Below are 23093 nucleotides of genomic sequence, written 5' to 3' on the forward strand. Positions count from 1 at the left end.
AAGTTTAATGCACCATATGAGGCGTTCTTTTTATGCATGAATGAGATGATGCATTTTATCTAAGGTAGAAGGGGTGATTCTAATACATCCAGGCATTGATTGAAAAGGAGAAGAGGGAAATGGAGTGTCTTTAAGGAGTGAAGGAGAAAGACGGAGATATTATGCATACACTTTATTATTAATGAAAAATTGGAGGTGAGAGTTCTGGGAACACTAAGGTAGCCTACGATTGCACAAAGTGGATCTTAAAGCGGAGCTCCACCCAAAAGGGAAGGTTCTGGTTTAAGCATTTGTTCCCTGCTCCCCATTAAGGATTGGCACCTTTGGCCAATTTGACAGGTACCAGCTTCCACTTCCGCTGCGATCGCCTAGGCGATCAGAAGCAGAAGTTGTCCTCCCCCCTCCCTCCCCGTAGTCTTCCGGGACATGTGACAGGTCCCAGAAGACTACGGGCCATTCAAAAAGCGCAGCAATACTTGAGCATGTGCAGTGGGCACCAGGTTGTAAAGCCGCAAGCTGTCACAGCCAGGTGCCTACACCGGTGAAACCAGCCATGGACACCGCTGGACCGAGGGACAGGTAAGTGGCTGTATTTTAAAAGTCAGCAGCTACAGTTTTTGTAGCTGCTGACTTTTATTTTTCTATTTCAGGTGGATCTTCGCTTTAAGCATGGGCACATTTTAGAACTATTGGTGTTGGTCACAGATATGATATATAGTATGGACTGATTGATTCAAACAATTTATTGATTTGCACATTATTACTATGGACTTATTTATTTCAGCACTTAATTTGTTTACGGGAATATGTACCTTAATTTATTAAGAAAGATTTGCTTTATTTTACATTGCATATATTTTGATGTGTTGTTTTTAGATAGCAGCGCTACATCACTTTTTATCACTTTATAGAACAAAAACCTGTTGCTGTAACTGCTAAAAAGGTGTTAGCTGGAGTTCAGCTTAAATGTGTTAGTCAATTCCATCCTTATTTGTTACTGCATCTAACACAGCCCTCTCCCCAGACTGACAATGCTTTTGTCCAAAGGTGTCTCTGTTGTTCCTCCAGGAAAAAGCCTACAAAAAGGAAAACCAATGCAGCCGTCACATTTAAGGATTGGCAAGCTGCAATATATTGCATTTTTGCTTTTGGGTTTAGCAATGCTTCAAGGTAAATATGTCAGTAGGTCAGGTAACAGAACAGCAATAATACATGAAATTCTAGGCTGTAGCTACTCAGGCACCACTATCAAAAAACAAAAACAAACAAACAAAAAAAAAAGACAAGAAAATAATTTGGGGTGAGCGATAACTTAAACATCGCAATCCTGGATTGGCTCCCTTTTCTTTGAACCATCAGCAGTTTCAAGAAAACATTGAATGCACCAAGTAAAAAAAAAAGCAACAAAAAACAACCTTAAACAACATAAAGGAATATCTAGACATAGTGAAATAAATCATTTTATTGTAATTATTATTATCATCATCCATTATTTCCATAGCACTGACATGTGCAGCTGTATTATGCAGACAGTAAGAAGAAATAAACAAGCAGAGGTTCCTATAGACACTCAGCGAGAGCGAAGGACTATTCATCTATAACAGATGAGGTGGATATAACACCAGCCGTGTTTTTAGATCATCCATATACTGTACATATCCATAAAGATGAGTACTCTCTGTTTCTCAGCACTGTTATATGGACCAGTGATCCAGAAAGTTTCTGTATGAGAACAGAAATAAAGAGTTTGAAAAACAGTATAAGACTGCAATAATAAAAGCAGGCCTTGCCTTTTCAGCTAGTCATACTACAAACTAAAGTCCACTACTCTAAGTCCATCCAATGTTGATATTTCTGATATAGCCAAAGCCACCACTGGCCTCTTACATTTTTTAGGGAAATCATAATAAGGTATGATTCAAACAAGTATCAGCTTTGGGTGGACGCAAGCAGGTTGAATTCATACAAAATCAGGAGCCTAGGGGAAACATCACTTTTTCTGCAGTAATACTACAGCAATTTGGATGACTAAGTTGCTGCATTTATTACAGAATTAAAAAAAACACAACATCAACAATTCTGAAAGAAAGTATGGCCTTAATTTTTTTTGGTTGAAAAAATATACTTGATTTATATATAAAATATATAAAAATCAAATACTTAATTGAGGTACATTCCACCCTATTATACAACATTGCACTTGATTTCATCACATAACAATACAGATTCAATCACACAATAAATTACATTCACTTAGCAGTATGATGCCTAACGTGCTGTGCAGAGCAAATTTCCCTGAACCATCATGTCATGTGTGATGTTGCTTTACCCCTAAACATTATGTGACCCTTATGGTACCACTGGAATACCTAGCCTGTCAGACATTCAGTGCTTGAGTAAGATCTCTGCCCCATATGTCCTACATGACTCTCTAACAAAAAGCAAACAGTTAAAAAACACGTCAGTAGCAATGGGTGTTATTGGTGGTAGGAAGGAGGGTTAAGGGAGGGGAAGAGTTTACAGACCCAAAGCTTTATTGAAGGACAAAGGCACAGAAGGGAGAGTGGGGGAAAGGAAAGTCTTCTCAGACATCCTCTTCCTCCTGAAAGTCCATAAGGCTATAGGCTCTGAGCAGACTGTGGACCAGTCTTAGACAGTCTTCAACGGACATCCTCTCCCTCTGGTGGATGAGGGGCTTTCTGGTGCACCCTAAATTGTCCTTAACCACTTGCCTACCAGGCACTTATACCCCCTTATTTACCAGGCCAATTTTCAGCTTTCAGCGCTGCCGCACTTTGATTGACAATTGCGCGGTCATGCAACATTGTACCCATATGAAATTTTGATCATTTTTTTCTCACAAATAGAGCTTTCTTTTGGTGGTATTTAATCGCCACTGGGCGCTTTACTTTTTGCGCTATAAATAAAAAAGTTGCAAAAAATTTGAAAAAAAAAAAAAGTTTCTTTGTTTCTATTATAAAATTTTTCAAACAGGTAATTTTTCTCCTTCACTGATGTGCGTTGATGAGGCAGCACTGATGGGCACTGATAGGCGGCACTGATGGGCACTGATAGGCAGCACTAAAGGGCACTGATAGACAGCACTAATGAGGTGGCACGGATAGGCGGCACTGATAGACAGCACTAATGAGGTGTCACGGATAGGCGGCACTAATATGCAGCACTGATAGGCGGCACTGATAGGTGACACTGATGATGGGTACTGATAGACGGCACTGACTGGCATCACTGCTGGGCATTGACTGGCGGCACTGACTGGCACAACCGCTGGGCACTGACTGGTGGCACTGACTGGCAGCACTGCTGGGCTGCACTGGTGGGTGGCACTGGTGGGCAGCACTGGTGGGTGGGCACAGGTGGGTGGCACTGGTGGGCACAGGTGGGTGGGCACAGGTGGGTGGCACTGCTGGGCACAGGTAGGTGGCACTTCTGGGCACAGGTGTGTGACACTGCAGAGTGGCACAGGTGGGTGCACTGCTGGGCACAGGTGGGTGATCTGCTGGGCACAGGTGGGCGGAGTTAGTGGGCGCACTGCTGGGCACAGGTGGGCGGAACTTGCGGGTGGCACTGCTGGGCACCGATCATCAGGGCACTGATCATCAGTGCCCTGATGATCGGTGCCGATCCTCGCTCTGACAACTGCCGGTTCTCGGCAGTACTTTCCTCACGATCTGACAGCGTGAGGAAAGTGCAGCCGAGAACCGGCACTTGCATTTCCCTCTGATCAGCGTGTCATTGGACACCGCTGATCAGGTGGTAAAAGGCCGCTGTGATTGGCCTTTTACCACATCACGTGATCAGCGGACACAGCGATCACGGAGATCGCCGGGTGCGCGCACCCTGGGGCGCGCAGGAGAGCGCGTTCTGGTGGGACGTCCTATGACGTCCACTCAGAACTGGCCGGCCGCAGTGCAGCCGTCATTCGGCTATCTGCGGTCGGCAACTAGTTAAGGTAGCACATCAGGCACCATCAATGTTCTCTTGTGCAAATGTACCACAATACTACAACCAAACTTTTTTGGATTTGAGCACAAGGGTGAAGGGTGATACCTTTGAGTTTTTATTGTGGTCTGTATCTCGGTTAGGGAGATCTACTCTTGCTTCTGTAATGCCCTCCAGGTTTGCTAGAGTTTTCGTTTTTTTAGATAGAGGATGAGTAACAGTCTGGGAAGGAGGCAGGAGTTAATCTCAGGACAGGCTGTGTGGTTCTATAGGTTAGGGCCTCTGGAGCCCTCCCACCTTTCCAGAGACTTGAGAACTTTCTGGGACAGGGAAGGAGGAGGGGAGGAAATTCAGATCTGCATGTTTGAGGGACCCTGGCCAATTCCCTGGCATGGTGACCAGGGCAAGCCTGGTGAGAGAAGACAGTATCGGGTGGAAGATGGATTGAGGAAGGCCAGTGTGTGGAACCTGTGAGGGAGCCCCAGGGAAGGGAGCCTACCTACAGACAGCATGCTGCAGAAGAGGATCTCCATTGCCTCAAAATCTCCTGGAGATAACAGTCTATGTAGCAGGGAAGGAGCCAGCCCAGCATAAGACCTGAAGGCAGCTGCCAACCCACTAAGTTAACATGAGAGGACAGTGTGAGTACTCTTACACCCCCTTTTCCAGATAAGGGTAGAGGAGATCAGGTGCAAGACCCAGGTGATGAATTATTTCTCTGGTAGGACAAGGACAGTAACAAAAGCACATTATTTGAGAGTAGAGAGGGGTTAGTATATGCGTCAGGTTTTTATTGTTGTCTTTCTTTTCCTTTCCCAGCGACACCAGCACCATTAATGTCACCCAGCACTCACAGCTAATCAGCACCTTTCTTCACCAGCACTACCATATTCTCCTGCAAGACATTTACAAATTGTGTGTGGGTTTCCCCTTCCACCTTGTATTTGACAAAAAAGTGTATACCCAAGCAGAGGTGTCGTCATATAAGTCCACTATATACTTTTAATGTCACTAAGGGTCACTCTATCCGCTGAAGATCAGAGCAACACGATCCAAAAGGCAACTCCTTCTCAACCCTCTAGTGTATTAAGGGCCAACTTTACCTGAATTTCCTGGAGCACATAATACAAGTATACCATGCTTTCCAGTCTCAGACCAATCCTATAGTAACAGGCTGCAGCCATCAAAATTTGGGAAATAGGCACACAAGAGCACCACAATGGTAGATTCCAACAATGCATTTGAAGACTCCGAGTTCTCATAATGGGTGGAGCTATACTGTCCACTACTTCAAATTTGTAACCAAGGCTTTCAGGTAACAAGTAGCTCATTACCAACAATATACTGTAATAAGTAGGGATTTCACCGAAGAGTTCAGCCAAAATTAGCACAGTCCATTAGTAACTGCCACTCCTCTCTCAACACATTGCACAGCTGCCCAACGCTTCCTTCCCTCTCTGGTCTCATACTGGCCAAACCTCTTCCCTTAACAGTCCCTTTAGCCTTGATTTCCTGCCTTCCACAAGTTTGTAGAATTTGTAGATCCTACTTTATCTACAACTTTCTAGCCCTGCCAGAGACTAATCATACTGACCTGATTTACAGATTTACATTTCCCAAACTGTAAAGCTGTATAGCTTTGGCAAGTTAAATTAATTCATTATTATATAGTAGTTTAAATTACCAAAAGCTGAAAACAAACTAAAGCTGGCCATACACTAGTAGAATTTCACTTGAAATGTTTTTGTTTTAAGAACATTCATTCGATTTTCTAATCAATAGTGGGGTCAAATTGATATTTGTTTTAAACTGCAGTCATGGAATAATTTGAAGGATCAGGATGGAAAATTTCTCTTGAACAGATACATTTCTAACAGTGTATATCAGGGGTGTCAAGCTGGCGGCCCTCCAGATGTTGCTAAACTACAAGTCCCACTACAAGGAGCAGCAGTTGAACACAGCAGTTTAACTAAAGCAGGATAACTCAAGCAGCAGGAAGATACAACAACAAGAAACTCTACTGCGCTCTGGATGGACTGCAAGCAAACACCCTGGGAAACATCTCCTATAAGTCTGAGTCCTACTCCGTGTACCTTTGTAATATGTCCCCTTTACTCCTCCTTTTCATATTACTATCCTGCGTTCCCAAAATCTCAGTTCTTTACCCCTCTGCTCCACCCCAAAATTTATACATCTCACCCTCACTGCTACCATCTCCCTACTACTGCTCCCATCACCTCCTGCTGATACTTCACTCTCCTGCTGACCCAAACACCAGGACTGGAAGGCATGTACACTCGTGTACATCCCGCTCCCATGTTACTTTCCATACCCTTCTTCTTCTCCTAACCTCTGGGGATATCTCCCCAAACCCTGGTCCGCCACTATTTCACCCCCACACCAGGCATCCTCTTTCTTCCAGGAATAGCCGCAATCCCCTCAATTTAATATCAGTCCCCGTGCTCAAAAAAACCACCCTCCCTTTTTCATGTGCGCTCTGGAATGCCCGCTCTGTCTGTAATAAGCTACCTCTGTTCATGACCTTTTTGTCTCCCGCTCCCTTAACCTACTAGCAATTACAGAAACCTGGCTTCAAGCATCAGATTCTGCTTCACCCGCAGCACTTTCCTATGGAGGCCTTCTCTGGACCCACTCACCCAGACCCAGTGGTTGGAAAGGAGGAGGGGTTGGTTTGCTTCTATCCCCACTGAGCACCTTTCAAGTCCTCCCTAAAGCTCCCTCTCTTCTTTTGAGACTCACTGCATTCACCTGTTTTAACCCATTTCTCTGAGGATTGCAGTGAACTATCGGCCTCCTGGACCGGTGTCCCGCTTTCTTGATGATTTCTTTACCTGGCTACCCTACTTTCTCTCCTCTGAACTACCCACTATCATTCTCTGGGATTTTAACATCCCCATCAATGTCAACAAACCCGGCTACATCCCAACTCTTCAACATAACCTCATCTTTTGCATTAACACAATGTATACAGTCCCCCACTCACTCTGATGGAAATACATTAGACCTTGTTTTCTCCCGTCTTTGCACTCCCTACAACCTCACAAACACCCCCTTTCCTCTCTCTGATCACAATCTCATCACCTTCACAGTGTCCTCGTCTTCAAACACTTATCCCTCCAAGCAGCAAACAATTACCCGCAGAAACCTTCACAACTTGAACCCTGCTCGTTTCCACTCTGCAACTGACCAACTCTGTGACAGAATCTCTCCCCTGTCCTGCCCTGACCTGGCCACTGCTGTCTATAACAGTTCACTTTCATCCACATTAGACTCACTTGCTCCTCTAACCACATGAAGCATCAGGCCCCGACCATTACAACCGTGTCAGACTGACAACACCAGAAATCTTAAGCGACATAGTCGTGTGCTGGAGCAATTGAGGCGTAAAACCAAATCTCACCAAACATTCATCCTATATAAATCTGCTTTCTTAACATACAATGCCTCCCTCCATGCTGCCAAACAAGCCTACTTTGTCACTCTCATCAATAGCTTATCATCCAGTCCTCGTCGTCTCTTCTCTACTTTCAACTCTCTACTTTCTCCACCTCCACCTCCACCCAGCACCTCACTCACTGCTCATGAGATTGCAAATCATTTCAAAAACAAGATTGACGCAATTCGTAGGGTCATCGCCACTGCACAGACATCCATCCCACTTAGCATACCTTATACTAAACCTCCCTCAACACTTTCCTCTTTTGACCTTTCTACTACCGAAGAGGTCACTAAGGTTTTCTCAGAAGCCCGTCTCACTACCTGTCCCCTGGATCCTGTCCCCTCTCAACTACTACGGTCACCCTCTCCTTCCATCCTATGCTCCCTCACTCACATCTTTAATCTCTCCCTCTCAAACGGTGCCTTCCCCTCCCCTCTAAAGCATGCACACATCACTCCCATACTTAAAAAGCCCTCCCTGGATCTCACCAACATGAACAACTTAAGACCCATCTCCCTGCTGCCATTTACCACTAAACTCCTAGAATGTTTAGTCTACAATCGCCTGAGCTCTTACCTCACTGACAACAACCTTCTTGACCCTTTACAGTATGGCTTTCGCTCACTACACTCCACTGAAACTGCCCTACTAAAACTCACTAATGATCTACTAACTGCTAAACCAATGGCCACTACTCCATACTGTTACTACTTGAGCCCTCTGCAGCTTTTGATACTGTTGATCATCCCCTCCTCAGAAAACTCCACTCTGCTCTCTCCGGGTTCTCCTCCTACCTATCGCGGCGCTCCTTCAGCATTACCTATAACTCTGCCTCCTCCTCCCCACTTAATCTTTCTGTAGGGGTCCCTCAGGGTTCCGTCCTTGGACCCCTACTCTTCTCCATCTACACCTCCTCCCTTGGTCACTTGATAAACTCCCATAGCTTAAAGTACCATCTCCATGCTGATGACACACAAATCTATCTTTCTACCCCTCACCTCACCCCTTCAGTCTCCTCTCGCACTACTAACCTACTAAGCGACATATCAGCATGGATGTCACTCCACTTCCTCAAATTCAATCTTTCCAAAACTGAGCTCTTAGTATTCCCTCCAGCCCATGCCCCCTCCCCCTGACTTCTCCCTCAAGATCAATAACACAATCATCAGTCCCTCCCCTCATGTCAGGGTACTAGGTGTAATCCTAGACTCCCATCTGTCCTTTCAGCCCCAAATCCAATCGCTGTCTAAATCTTGTAGACTTCACCTCTGCAACATCTCCAAGATACGACTGTTCCTAACCACGGAAACCACTAAGCAACTTATTCACTCCCTTGTTATCTCTCGCCTTGACTATTGTAACTCCCTCCTCATTTGCCTACCTCATCGCAGGCTATCCCCTCTTCAGTCTATCATGAATGCTGCTGCCAGACTCATCCACCTTACTAACCATTCTGTATCTGCCACCCATCTCTGCCAATCCCTCCACTGGCTTCCCGTTGCCCAACGGATAAAATTCAAAACATTAACAATAACGTATAAAGCCATTTATAACTCTGCCCCAAATTACATCACCGATCTTGTCTCCAAATATCACCCAAACCGTACTCTCCGCTCCTCGCACGATCTCCTGCTCTCTAGCTCCCTTGTCTCCTCCTCCCATGCTCATCTCCAGGACTTCTCCAGAGCTTCTCCCATCCTCTGGAATTCTCTACCCCAATTTATCAGACTATTGCCTACTCTGCTCACTTTTAGGCGATCTCTGAAAACCTATCTCATCCAGGAAGCCTGTCCTGTCATCAGCTAACAATGGAATCTTCTACTCTTCCTACCAGTTCATCCCCCACAGTTACTACCTTTTGTACCACTAGCCCCTCCCTCCTAGATTGTAAGCTCCGAGGAGCAGAGCCCTACTATCCCTCTTGTATTGAACTGTATTGTTGCTGTATTGTCTCCCTTTATATTGTAGAGTGCTGGGCAAACTGTTGGCGCTATATAAATCCTGTATAATAATAATAATATTAATAATAATAATAAGTCCTATCATGCCTCTGCCTTTGGGAGTCATGCTTGTAACTGCCAATCTTGGGACTTGTAGTTTGGCAACAGCTGGAGGGCCGACAGTTTGACACCCGTGGTGTATTTGGTTTTCATTTGAGAAAGTCCATGCACTCCCAAACTGAATGTTAATAGCAAATTACATTTTTAAGTACTTTTGAAAGACATTTGATGAATGTACTGGGAATTTCCATACGAATGATCCGTGCAAATATTCATTTGGAAACCTACTAGCGTATGGTCAGCTTAAGACTTCTATTGTTTACTGGTATGCCAGATGTCTAATGCTTGAAACCATGAAAATAAATGTGGAAAAGGTTGCTGAACGCAGGGTAGAGTATTTTTGCAGTCTGTGATTCTATTGGGAGGATTTCCCATACTCCCAGTTCAGTGATGTCATGTTACCAGGAAAGGAATTGAGTGAAAATACCCCAATAAAGACACAAATAGTATAAAAACCTGGAGACCGTTGTAACCCTTCCTCACTGTATCTAGTCAAAAATGTTTTGGCTTGACTTAAACTTTAATTGGTGATTTCAGCTGCTGCTGCATTGTTGGGCATTTATTATGATAATATGACTGCCAGCAGCTACCTTGAGATAGAAGAGCAATAATAACTTTGGTATAAAGGGTGGTAATCATTTATTATACAGCTATTATAGCAGAGCTACAGGATTGTAAAGAATAAAAATACCCTTGTAGTGGTGTCCCCCCCACCACCACCACTGCAATGGTTAATTGCTCAATATTTCTAGTGATATTGTAAATTGACCTCTTTTCCCTGGCACTACTGGATGTGAGCAGTTACTTGGTATCATCACATATAATGCAACGCTATACACCCCGTATTGTACATGATGTAGGTGGTGTGATATCAGGTGGAATTTCACTTAAGTTGTAGTGCTTTCCAGTGAGTTCAAACCTGCCAGCAAATACTGTTTCAGGGCTTCAGAGCCCATAGTTATTTAAAGGAAAAGTTCTAATGTACAGTACTCTGCAAAAGTTTTTGGAAGGTGTAAAGAACGTCTGTTAGGTAAGAATGATTTCCAAAATATATATCTTACCTGTCTATTTTTATCAATTTACAAAATGCAAAGTGAGCAAACAGAAGAAAAATCGTAATCAAATCATTATTTGTGTGACTACCCTTTGGCTTCAAACCAGCATCAGTTCTTACATTTGCACACTTTGTACACTTGCACAAAGTCAGGGAATTTGGAGGATTAGAGTCAAGTGTATGATTAACCAATTTTGCCAAGCAGGTGCTAATGATCATCAATTTCATATGTATATTTTAACACACTCATTACTTGAAACAGAAACAGCTGTGTAAAAGGCTTAGTCCTCATGCACAATGGACATTTTTACAGTGGCTGTTTTTGGCTTTGGATGTTTTTTTCTACAGCCAGTAAACCCCCAGCATGTTATCCTATGTGTCCATGCACACATAGACTGTAATCAATGTTTTTTTGGCAGGGACGTTTTTTAGCTGGAAAAAAAACCCAGGACTAGTGGGTTTCTAGAGGAGTTTTTTAGCTGGAAAAACACTGAAAAATGCAGAGAAACTCAGTAAAACGTGGCAAACCAATGTTTTTGGACTTTTTTTGACTAAAAAAACATTTTTTTGGTAAAAAAAACCTCTAAAAAATGCAAACACAAAAAAAACACGGCAAAACGCTAATACAAAAAGCTGAACATGACTTTACACAGCTAACGTTGCCAGCATTATTAAAAAGCCCAATGTGCATGGAGCCTCAAAACTGGGTGAGGAACAGCCATACTCTGCTACTAAGGTGAGGTTGTGGAAGACAGTTTCATGTCACAGGTCATAAACCATGGCAGCAACATGCTGATAGGAGGAGACAGATTTAAAGTGGTTTTAAAGGCTCAAGATTTCTTACTTATTTACTGTCCTATAGCTGGTAATATGTCAGATTATTATTGTGCCTGACTAGTGACACTGGTTGTTCTGCCTTCTTTAGATATATTGCATCTTATTTTTGCCTTATTTAATTCTTTTTGTCTCTGTAAGATGTCTTGACTTGCTGAAGTACGCAATAACATTTTTTACTACAAAAAAAATTTATTACTTTCATGCATTCTATGTATGAAAGTAAAAAACCTCCTGCGTGCAGCATCCCCCCCCCCCCCGTCCCCAGCACCCTCCCCAAAATCCTTTCCTGAGCGCCCTCCGATCCAGCTATATTCACAATAGCCTTGCCTGTATGGGGACTCTCCCTCCTCAATGGTTGAGACAGCAACAGGAGGCCATTGGCCCCCACTGCTATCAATCACAGCCAGTGAGCCAATGAGGATAGAGTTGGGGGGGGCAGGGCTGAGCTGCAGCTCTATGTATCTTATGGGCACCTAGAGCAGTGGCTCAGGAGAGAGCATGTAGCGGTGCCCCAGGGCAAGCAGCTTTCCCTGGGGGCGCTGCTTGAAGGGGGAGGAGCCAGAACACCAGCGGGGGACCCGAAAAGAAGAGGAACGGGGCAGCTGTGTGTAAAACTACTGCACAGAGCAGGTAAGAATGACACGTATGGTGTTTTATAATTAAAAATCCCTCCAAAAAACCTGAAGCTTTATTATCGCTTTAACTCATACTGCCTGTCTAGCCATAATATTACCTCTCCAGGATGTTATATCTTATTGTATAGAAAAAGCAATGCTTTTCAAATGATAAAAATAGAATAAATGACAAAATGAGCTTTCATAAAAATGTTAAATTGTCACCTGATTTGGTTTTCTGGAATCTTTTAAAACAACAAATCCTCTTGTTTTTTTCAAGTTCAGATTTGCTGATAGAAAAGGGCTTTAGATTAAAAAAATGGAATAATACCTTGGTTAAAGAAATACTAAGGGTTCAGATTTTTTTTTTAATAACAAACATGTCATACTATGGTATGACCATGTATACAATGGTTTTGCACAGAGCGGTATTGATCCTCGTCTTCTCTGGTCCCCCGCTGGCGCTCATGTCTCCTCTCACCTGATGAGTGCCCCCAGAGCAAGCAGCTTGTTATGGGGGAGACAAACAGAGCACAGTTTGGCCCTGCCACCGCTCCCTCCTGTGAGTGACAGAAGTGGGAGCCAATGGCTGTTTCTGAACCAATGAGGAGGAAGAGACCCGAGAAGGCTGGTGCTCTTGTGCACATCACTGGATTTGGTTCAGGTAAGTATTGGGGGCTGATGGGAGAGCTGTACACTGAAGGTTTTTTACCTTCGTGCATAGAATACATGAAGGCAAAAAAATTTGAGCTTTTCCAACCACTTTAAATTGAAGCTAATAAGAAATAAGCTAAAATTGTATTTTTTAGCTTTTTTAGAGTGTAGCTCTTACTTTGCAAAGATTTCGGAGTGACTGATAGGTATTCTTTTTGTAAGTTAAATTACAGCAGCTTATCGTGTTTACTAGTTTATTGGTGCTAATGCTAATCATCTGCATGTCACATTATGTAAACCTAATAAGCTTGGAAAATTCTTCTTCACTTGTGCAGAGCCTCGGGGAAAACATTCCTAATGCTCCGAGATGATGATCATGAAGGACTTTATATATTTTAGTGGCAGAGAAATTAAAAGAATAAACAAGTAAACTAGGGTTGTATAATCATGCTTTTGGTACAACCTCTGACTGATAGGGCAATGCTACTATGATCAAGCGCTGTGCAATAAAAAGCTTTATAATGGGCCGCCTAGTGGTTGCTACATAGAAATGCAGTGTACACATCTACATTCATTCTCCAAGTCGAAATCTGTGCCTTGCTGATTATGTCTTGCCACCTTAAGACCTGGTTCGCACTAATGCAGTGCAGGAAAATCAGTGAATCTATGTGTTTCCTGCATTGCAATCACACAGCATCCATGCGATCTGGTGCAGATGTCAATGTTAAATTAACGACACCCCAGAACAGATCGCAAAATGCAGTGCGATTACCAAAATTCACATTGCCAAAATTCGCATCAGATGGGTGTTCACATGGGTGTTTGCATGTGAATCAGGTGCGGGAAAAAAAAAGGATCCTGCACCTTTTTGGATGTGATGCAATTTGAGCCATACAAAATGTATGGTTCAAATCGCACCACACAGACATTGCATGTGATTTGCACAGGAATGTGGAGTGATTCCTGGGCAAATCATGTCTGTGTGGGTGTCACTGTTAAATTAATGACACCCTGAAACAGATTGCAATGAAGTGTGATTGCCAGAATTCGCATTGCATGGGTGTGAACACTCATGTGATGTGAATCAGGTGTGGGGAAAAAAAAGGGTCCTGTACCTTTTTAGTGTGGATGCAATGCAATTTGAGCATAAAAAATGTATGCACAGACATCGCATGTGATTTGCACATGAATGCGGTGCGATTCCTGTACAAATCACGTGCGATTTCTGTGTGGTGCAATTTGAGCCATACATTTTATATGGTTAAAATCGCATCGTATCCACACTAAAAAGGTGCATGGCTCAGATCGCACTGCACAGACATTGCATGTTATTTGCACAGGAATGCGATGTCATTCCTGTGCAAATCATATGCAATGTCTGTGAGGGTGTCAATGTTAAATTAATGACACCCTGAAACAGATTGCAAAAAAATGTGCAAATGCCAGAATTCGCATTGCATGGGTGTGAAAACCCATGTGATGTGAATCAGATATGGGGGGGGAGGTCTTGTACCTTTATATTGTTGATGTGATGTGATTTGAGCCATACAAAATCTGTGCACAGACATCACATGTGATTTACTCAGGAATGCAGTGCAATTCCTGTGCAAATCACATGCAATGTTTGAGTGGTGCAGATTGAGCCATACATTTCCCATATGGAAGAAAAATATATTTGAAATATAATTCAAAAATATTCTTCCCAAATATATTGACATGTATTTGAAATACTACAATTTTGGCCATATTCAATACATTTCAAAATATATTTCAATAAATATATATATATATATATATATATATATATATATATATATATATATACTGTATGTTGAAATGCATTTTTATTACAAAATATATGGAAAATATTTTTAAAAATACATTTCAAATATACTGTATGTCTATAAAAATAAAAATCTACATTTTTGGAATACATTTACAAATATATGAAAAATATATGTTAAAATTACTTTTTTATATGTTAAAAAAATCTGAAGGATATATTTAAAACATATATGTGGGTGTCATTAATTTAACATTGACACCCGCACCAGATTGCATGGATGTCATGTGATTGCAATGCGGTGCGGGAGACGCACAGGGTTCACTGTGTTTCCCGCATCGCAGTAGTTTGAACCAGGTCTGCTCTGGATCTGGAGTTTTAAAATAGAAAGCGAACTGAGACCACTGCAATGCTAAAGATCTGACAGATTCAAACCCTTAAATCACAGATGATCTTTGCTGGATTAGCACTGTCAGACTTGCACACAAAGTATTCTAAATCACAAGGTTACTCTTGAGTCATCCAATCTTAAGAATATATTGTATAAAAGCTGCGATTTTAAAACTCACCAGGATTCATGAGATTGAGAGGTGACTGATTTGCAGTCATCATTAGCACAGTTGCTAGGAGATTGCTGTGGGAAAAGAAGAGAAGCAAAGTTCTTGTTTTATTACTGGCAGGAATGTTAGATACAATTAGAATTCTCTATTCTTTTATTTTCTGTTACGGCTCATTGTTAATTTAACATCATTCTTCTGTTCTATTAGCTGCACTGAGTCTGGAGGAACACAGGGATATTTTTAACAGCCAGCAGGAAATTAATATTATTCAGTATATAAAAGTGGAAATGGAACATGTATAGGAACTTCACTGTGTATGCAGCACATGGCCTTCATATATGGTTACCAATAAGAGTTCATTGAGTACACCTTGGACTGAAATGTGGTTAGCGTTTGTACCTGGCAATGCTAGATTCTGGGTTTCATGACAACCAAATGTAATTTCTGTATATGTTTAACCATTTTTGTTTTCTCCCCAGAATATTCTGCGGTTCTCCCCATAATCCTAGATTGTAAGCTCCGAGGAGCAGGGTCCTCCTATCCCTCTTGTATTGAACTGTATTGTTACTGTATTGTCTCCCGTTATATTGTAAAGCGCTGAGCAAACTGTTGGCGCTATATAAATCCTGTATAATAATAATAATCCTAAAGGATACTAGTTTCTGAACTGGCTTTAACCCAATTTGTCCATGTGATGCATGCATTGGGGGCAGGATTTTATAGGAAGAGTTCAAAGCTCTCTAAAAAATGTTTTGGAATATGCTGTAAGAATATTAGAACAAATTAGTACAATTAAAACAAAATATTTTGCATTTGATGATATAAAAAATATGTAAAATATAAAAAAAACAACCATAAACATGTCATTTTATATAAATTGACATTTTCTTTAAAACTCCACTACCATCTGGGCCAGGCCAGCACCCAGCAGCAAAATTACCACTTGCCCTCCTGAGGATTTACTCCCCTTCCTGACCTGGTCATTTTTTGCATTACTGCACTGTGTTACTTTAACTGATGATTGCGCGGTCATGCAACGCTGCACCCAAATTAAATTTACGTCCTTTTTTTCCCACAAATTGAGCTTTCATTCAGTGGTATTTTATCACCTGTGTGTTTTTATTTTTTGTGCTATAAACAAAAAAAAAGACCGACAATTTTGAGAAAAAAACAATATATTTAACTTTTTGCTATTAAAAATGTCCAGTAAAAAATTTTAAAAATCAAATTTCGTTATAAATTTAGGCCAAAATATATTCTACTACAGTTCTTTGCTAAAAATTAAAATCCTAATACGTGTAAATTAATTGGTTTTCATGAAAGTTTTAGTGTTTACAAATGGGGGTATATATACTGGAATTTTTTTAAATTCTTACTAGTAATGGTGGAGATCAGCGACTTATAGCAGGATTGCAGAACTGCGGTGGGCATTCTGACACTGGGGGGAACTGACTTGGTGTCACCGACATCCCCAGTGACACCAATACAGTGATCAGTGCTAAAACAAAAGCACTGTCACTGTACTAATGGAACTGGGCAGGAAGGGGTTAACATGAGGGGCGATCAAAGTGTTAACTGTGTGCTGGGAGTGTTACATAGGGGGCTGTGTCAGTGTGCTTCAATGGCCATGTCAGTGAGCTGACAGGGAGGAGAACTGTTAGTAAATAAAACAGTTCTCCTCCCCATCGGAGAGCGTCGGAAATTACTTGGTGCGGTGAGTAATCACTGGCCGAGACCCCGTGATTGAAAGCCGCAGCCACCAATGGCGGCGTGGGTAGGGCATGTGCGTGGCTTGCATGCGCCCCCTACCCAGAAATGCAAAATCACGTATATATATATACGTGATTTTGTGCACCCATGCCGACCTACAGCAGTATTTCTTGTTCAAACAATTTTATTAACAATAAAGCAGAATGGAACAAACAAGGAGACATTGCTAATGTACAATGGACATGGAAGTGGCAATAGGACATAAAAAATGCACAGTACATATGTCTATATGCTACTAGCATAAACAGGTAGATAAAAGTTGACAATAAAAGACATTATTGTTCCAGCCAATCAAAGTAATGTCTCCCGAGTGCATTAAAGAAATAGGGGGAAGTTTGAAGGGGGGGTCAAACCGGGGTGGAGGGGGGGAGAGGGAAAGTGGAACAACAATCATGACTCCATGAGCGTTCAACAGGTTTACATCAGCCCCTGCGTGCTACGTACAAAGGGCTATTGATTATATCCAAAGCGCATAGTATACAAATCAGGGGAGAAGGAGTGATTCGTCAAAGTTAGGGGGGAGGAAGCGCTCTACCCAGGGGCTCCATATGCGCAAGAATTTAGGAATCATGTCAAGAATTGTGGCTTCCACCTTTGCATGTATCATGGCTTGTGTTATTCTAGTTTTGACGGCCGCGATACTCAAGGTGGGGGATTTCCAAGATTTTGCTATAACCTGCTTAGCCGCCGTCATAACTTGCATAATGAGCTTAAATTGCGAATTGGAGATGCCAGGGGGGCATTGATTGAGTAGGGCTATTGTTGGGTCGGGTTGTAGGGTGATAGTGCTAAGTGTAGATATCATGGTGAAGATTTCACCCCAAAAGGTTCGGGCTATTGGACAGTCCCACCACATATGGTAATGCGTTCCTGGGTCCGTACAGCCTCTAAAACAGTTGGGTGAGTAATTAGGGGTAAATTTTGCGATTCTCGCCGGGACTAAGTACCATCGGGTTAAGACTTTATAATTCGTTTCCAATGCTACAATGTTCTGTGAGGATGATTTGGTGTTGGCCCAAATGCGGTCCCATTCAGACGGGTCAAATTTCTTTCCCATATCCGCTTCCCACTTATGGGTATACAGAGGGGGGGACGTGGTAATCGAAGTGGTGAAGAGTGAATATAAGCAGGAGATAAGCCCACGTCTATGAGGGTCTTTGTAGCATGCTCGTTCAAAGAAAGACATGGTGTCTGGCCAATTGGTTATTGTGGTATAGGGGGCGTAAAAGTGTTGTAGCTGCAAGTATCGGAATATCTCGGAGGCTGGGAGGCTATGCGTTTCCCGCAGTGAGGCAAAGGATTTAAACTTATTCCTCTGTAGGAAATGATGTGTACGGAGTAAATTAGCAGAGGACCAGGCTTTAAATAAAAGGGGTGTCTGCCAAGCTGGGGGGAAAGCTGGGTTTCACAGGAACGAGAGCATAGGATTATGTGGTGATTGGAGAAGATAACAGGTTTACAGTTTGTCCCATAAGGATAGAAAGTGAGAAGTGATGGGGTTGGTTATAGGGCGGCGGTCTATCGGCCTCAACCAGAGTAAGTTTGCTGTAGATAAGGGGTCGCATTCTATCGATTCAAGCGCAACCCATTGAGGGATTTCAAAAGTTGCATGGTATTTAGGCAACTGGGCTAAATGCGCTGCCTGATAATATTTGCTAATATCAGGTAGGCCCAGACCTCCACTGAGCTTAGGGCGATAGAGGGTGGAGCGAGGTATATGAGGACAAGTATTGCCCCATACATAGGAAAAGATGCGACGCTGCAGTGTGCGGAGGTAGTGAGGAGGTACTGGGACAGGGAGGACTCTAAACAGATATAGAATTTTTGGGAGGATTGACATCTTGATAACTGCTATTCTGCCGAGCCATGCGAGGGGAAGGGAGGACCATTTGGTCAGAAGGGTTGAGAGGTGGTTAAGCATCGGAAGATAGTTAGCTGCGTAAAGGTCTGATAATCTAGGTGTCAGTTTGATCCCCAAGAAAGGGATATGACACTGTGACCATGGGAATGGTAAAATCTGCTGCAAGTGCAACAACTCTATAGGGGGGAGAGAAATGTTGAGTGATGTTGATTTATTAGGGTTTATTATTAGGCCCGAAAGCGCGCCAAATGTCTCAAGGAGCCGGAGTAAGGAAGGGGAGGAAGTTAATGGGGATGTGAGAAAGAGCAAGACGTCATCTGCAAAGAGACATAATTTATGATGCGTGCCTCCTATTTCGAGTCCCTTAACATCCGAGTTAGCTCTGATTAAGAGGGCCAGGGGCTCTATAGCCAGGGCAAAGAGCAGGGGAGACAGAGGACAGCCCTGTCTCGTGCCTCTGGAAATCGGGAACTGAGCTGATCTGTGCCCCAGATACCTAATTCTGGCCGAAGGTTCTCGATACAGTGAAAAGATCCAGGTTAAGAAGTGTGGGCCAAAACCCCAACGATGCAAAATATAGTTGAGGTATGGCCAGGAGACTGTATCGAATGCTTTCCGGATATCTAGGGAAAGGAAACAGGCAGGAATATTACAAGACCTGGCTAAGTTTGCTAGAAGAGATGCACGCCTGATGTTATCTCCTGCTTGTCTAGTTGGGATAAAGCCCACTTGGTCGTTATGAATTAGAGAGCCAATACATAAGTTAAGACGCGAAGATAGGATTTTTGCTAACAGTTTGATGTCAATATTAAGAAGAGATATTGGCCTGTAATTGGACCACTGCGTGTCATCAGAGTTCGGCTTTGGGATCATTGAAATGTTCGCTTGCACTGTTTCGTGGTTAAAGGTTTGGCCAGATAGTAGATCGTTAAAAGCGTTAGTAAGGATGGGAGTGAGAAGGTGAGCAAATTTCCTATAATAAGTGGCTGAGAAGCCATCCGGTCCTGGGCGTTTCCGTAATTTTAGATTTTTAATAGCGTCTAAGTAGGAGAAATAGGTCGCTCAAGCGCCACTAACTGGCACTCTGAGAGTTTCGGGAAGGAAATGGAACTTAGAAGGGTATCAGCTTGTGCGGGGTCAAAGGGTGTGGAAGAAGAGTAAAGCTGTGACAAATGTTTATGGAAAGTCTGTAGAATGAGTTCTGGGTTACTAGTGAGGTTGCCAGAGGAGGAGCGAATCCGGATAGGTTTAGTGAGCTGGTTGAGCCTACGAAGTGAGAGGGCCAGGAGTGTATTGGGTTTATTTGCCCTAGTATAATATTTATGTCTAGATCTACGGAGAGAGAGTTTGGCTTGATCTGTGAGAAAAAGATCTAGAGCCAATCTAGATCGCTCTAAGGCTTCACGATTGGCGGGCGTAGCAGCCGCCTGGAAAGTTTGATGGGAACGATCATAGGTTTGCTCCAGTAAAAGACGTTGTTGTCTTTTGGTTTTATTTAAAAAGGATGCTTTGCTAATGCAGAACCCTCTCAATACCGGTTTATGCGCTTCCCATAACAGGAGAGGGGTTATATCAGGAGACTGGTTAAGAGTAAAATAGTCTTTTAGGGCTGCTTCAATTTCTAAACAGTGATCTGGGTTAGCAAGCAGGTTATCATTAATGATCCAAGAGGATTCAGTGGGAGATGGGGCTAACGAGGCCATAGTCGTGAATACGGTGCAATGGTCAGTCCAAGGGATTGGAATTATTTCAGAGGTCAGGAGCCGAGGGGAAGAGGCGGTAGTAATGAATATATGGTCTATCCTGGAGAATGACTGGTGGGGATGAGAATAAAAGGTGTATTGGCGTTTAGTCGGGTTGAGTTCCCGCCATGTGTCTATCAAAGAATAACGATGTAGTATGGCTTGGAAGGTCTGTTTAGAGGCAGGGATGGGGGATGGTTGAGGAGATTTGTCAAGAAAGGGATATATTACACTGTTAGAGTCCCCGCTAACAATTAGAGTTCCGCGCTTATGGTGGTCTATAACTGAGAGTAGGTGGGAGAGGAGTGGTAAGGGGTCTTGGTTGGGGGCGTAATATGCTACAATGGTAACATCTATGTCCAGGAGTTGCCCTATTAACAGGAGGTAACGACCCTCCGGGTCTTTGATTTCGGTGCATAGCGTGAAAGGTGTTGTGCGGTGGAAGGCTATCAGTACCCCCCCCTGCGCTTGGTGGCAGAAGCTGTATAGACCTGAGGATATCGAGGGCCAAAAAACTTAGGAGTGGAGTTGGGAGTGAAATGCGTTTCCTGTAGACAGACCACGTGAGCTTTAAGTGTAGCAAAGGTTCGGAAAGCCTTATTCCGTTTCTGTGGAATATTGAGACCCTGTACATTCAGGGTGAGGATATTTAACAAGCCCATGGATAAAGTGCAAAGTGGTTTGTATAGCGTGGCACTCCCACTCGGGATGTAGCCTGACGATTACTACAGGGGATGAGAGCGTTACGAAGCATGTTGTGCGAAGTCATGGAGTCATGTTGGAAGGAAAGAGGAGGGGTACGGTATGAGAAAGGTAACAGGTGAGAAGGGGTGTAGAAGGCCATTTGTGGCCTAGAAGGTGGGTTCCCTAATGACACCCTGAATCAGGGTTGGCCAGGGAACAACAATAGCCCAAGTGTTATTAAATAACCAATAACACAGGGGCTAGGGTGGAGTGTGCAGGTACGCGGACCGTGCTGATGACAGCAGTGTATTTAATAAATGGTGGCGAGGTCCCGGTTGAAAAAAGCAGGTACATACAAAGAACATTCGAGAAAATCAGGGATCCTAGACTCAGACGGCATTAGTAGTGCTAGTGAGACAACGTCGGTGCAAGGGTGTGGTATCTCATGCCGCCAAAACCTAGGATCCCAAATATAAACTACAGTGGAGCTCAGGAGGGGGGGTGTAGAACAATCCCCAGGTATTGGGGCAACCGAAATTTAACAGGTAGAGGGAGAGTGGATAACTACGGTGGTAACCGCCATGGTGATAACCAAACGAGTACACCTTACGATGTATGTGGCGAAAAAAGGAGAAAGAAGAATAAACGTGGAATATTGTTCAGTCCATGGTATCGTGCGAAGGTAGGCCCGGAGACGAAAAACGCCCCCGCTTGTGGAAATTGAGTTGACCTTCAGTTGCACGTGTGGGGAAGGACTTCCGCGGCGAGCAAGATGTGGACCTCCGCTTGGCGCTTACTGAAGGCGTCACTGGGGGATGTAGTTGCAGGATCCGTAGGGTGTCTAAAAGGTCCTCTGGAGTCTTGCAGGTGTAATCCTGGGACTGGTGTCGGAATCGCACTGCAAAAGGGAAGCTCCACCTATATTGTATGGCGTGTTGTTGTAGTACTTGTAGGTGGGGTTTCATAGCCCTGCGCTTGGAGATAGTTGTGGGGCATAGATCTTGGAATAATTGGTAGGTATGACCTTGGAACTGTAGAGATTCTGCGTTGCGGGCAGGCTGCAGGAGTTGCTCCCTGGTACGGAAAAAGTGGAGCTTGGCTATAATATCGCGTGGTGGACCATCCGCGCGTCGTGGTGCTAACGCCCTGTGAACTCTACCCAATTCTAATCTGTCGATTGGGATAGCTGGAGCAAGCTCTTGGAACAGAGCTGTTATCGTTGATTGGACATCAACAATCGTTTCCGGAAGGCCACGGATACGCAGGTTTGAGCGCCGTGCTCGGTTTTCAAAGTCCTCCAGTCGTGTTAATAATGTTGCGTTTTCGTCACGCAGGAGATCAAGGTCATCCGTAAGCGTCTGAAGCGAGGCGTCAAGACCATCTACCCTCTGTTCTAGGTCCGCAGTGCGCTGTCCTAGCTCACGGATTTCCCTAGAAAGTGTGGCAGTGATGCGGTCCGAGGTTTGCTTCAAAGCTTTGTGTAGCATTTTTTCAAATCTTGATAATAGGTCAGGGGGTGTAAGGTCAGGCGTCATGGCTTGTGCAGGGACATCTGTTTCATTGTCGGACTCACCCTCAGATGTGCAGGGATGGCTGGGCTGAGGATCCTGCAGGGCTGCATATGCCCCTGCTGCTGCGTGCTTGCTTCCACGTGTTGGGGCGGTGGCCATCTTTGTGGAGGCCTTTGCCAGGGCCTCTTTAATAGTTTTGGTCGACGGGGGGACCTGATGCCGGGGTGCCCCTTTGACCATTTTGCTGTTTGCCTGGGGGGGGGCTGTTATACTGATCTCAGACCCCCTGCTCTCTCTCTTCACCTCAGCTGCGGTATGCTGTGTGCAGCGGTGGGCGGGCCTATGGATGGCTCACAGTGGGGAGCCAGTCCCCTGTCGGATTTCTCCGACCTGTTGCAGAGGATCCACCGCAGACCCGGGCGGATCAGACCCCGGGATGGTTGCCGTGGGGATCGGATCCCCCCTGAGTGCTGCGAGGTGCCGTCACCCGACGGGGAGACGGAGCCTCATCGGGGCATGTCCGTCCCGCCGGCTGCGCAT

General features: G+C 43.8%; 1 protein-coding gene across 1 annotated transcript in view; it reads right to left on the reverse strand.

Annotated features, from left to right (window-relative positions):
• The window catches only part of LOC149470032 (uncharacterized), a 179472-nt gene that overhangs the window by 85525 nt on the left and 70854 nt on the right, over window positions 1-23093 (reverse strand). Inside the window, exon 7 of the mRNA XM_089667711.1 lies at window positions 14995-15059. Coding sequence (XP_089523837.1) covers window positions 14995-15059 — 65 coding nt within the window. The remainder of the gene's footprint in view (window positions 1-14994; window positions 15060-23093) is intronic.

This window comes from Staurois parvus, unplaced genomic scaffold (genome assembly GCF_062004578.1).
Source record: "Staurois parvus isolate SC_StPar_1 unplaced genomic scaffold, SC_StPar_1.0 ptg000054l, whole genome shotgun sequence".
NCBI lineage: Eukaryota > Metazoa > Chordata > Amphibia > Anura > Ranidae > Staurois > Staurois parvus.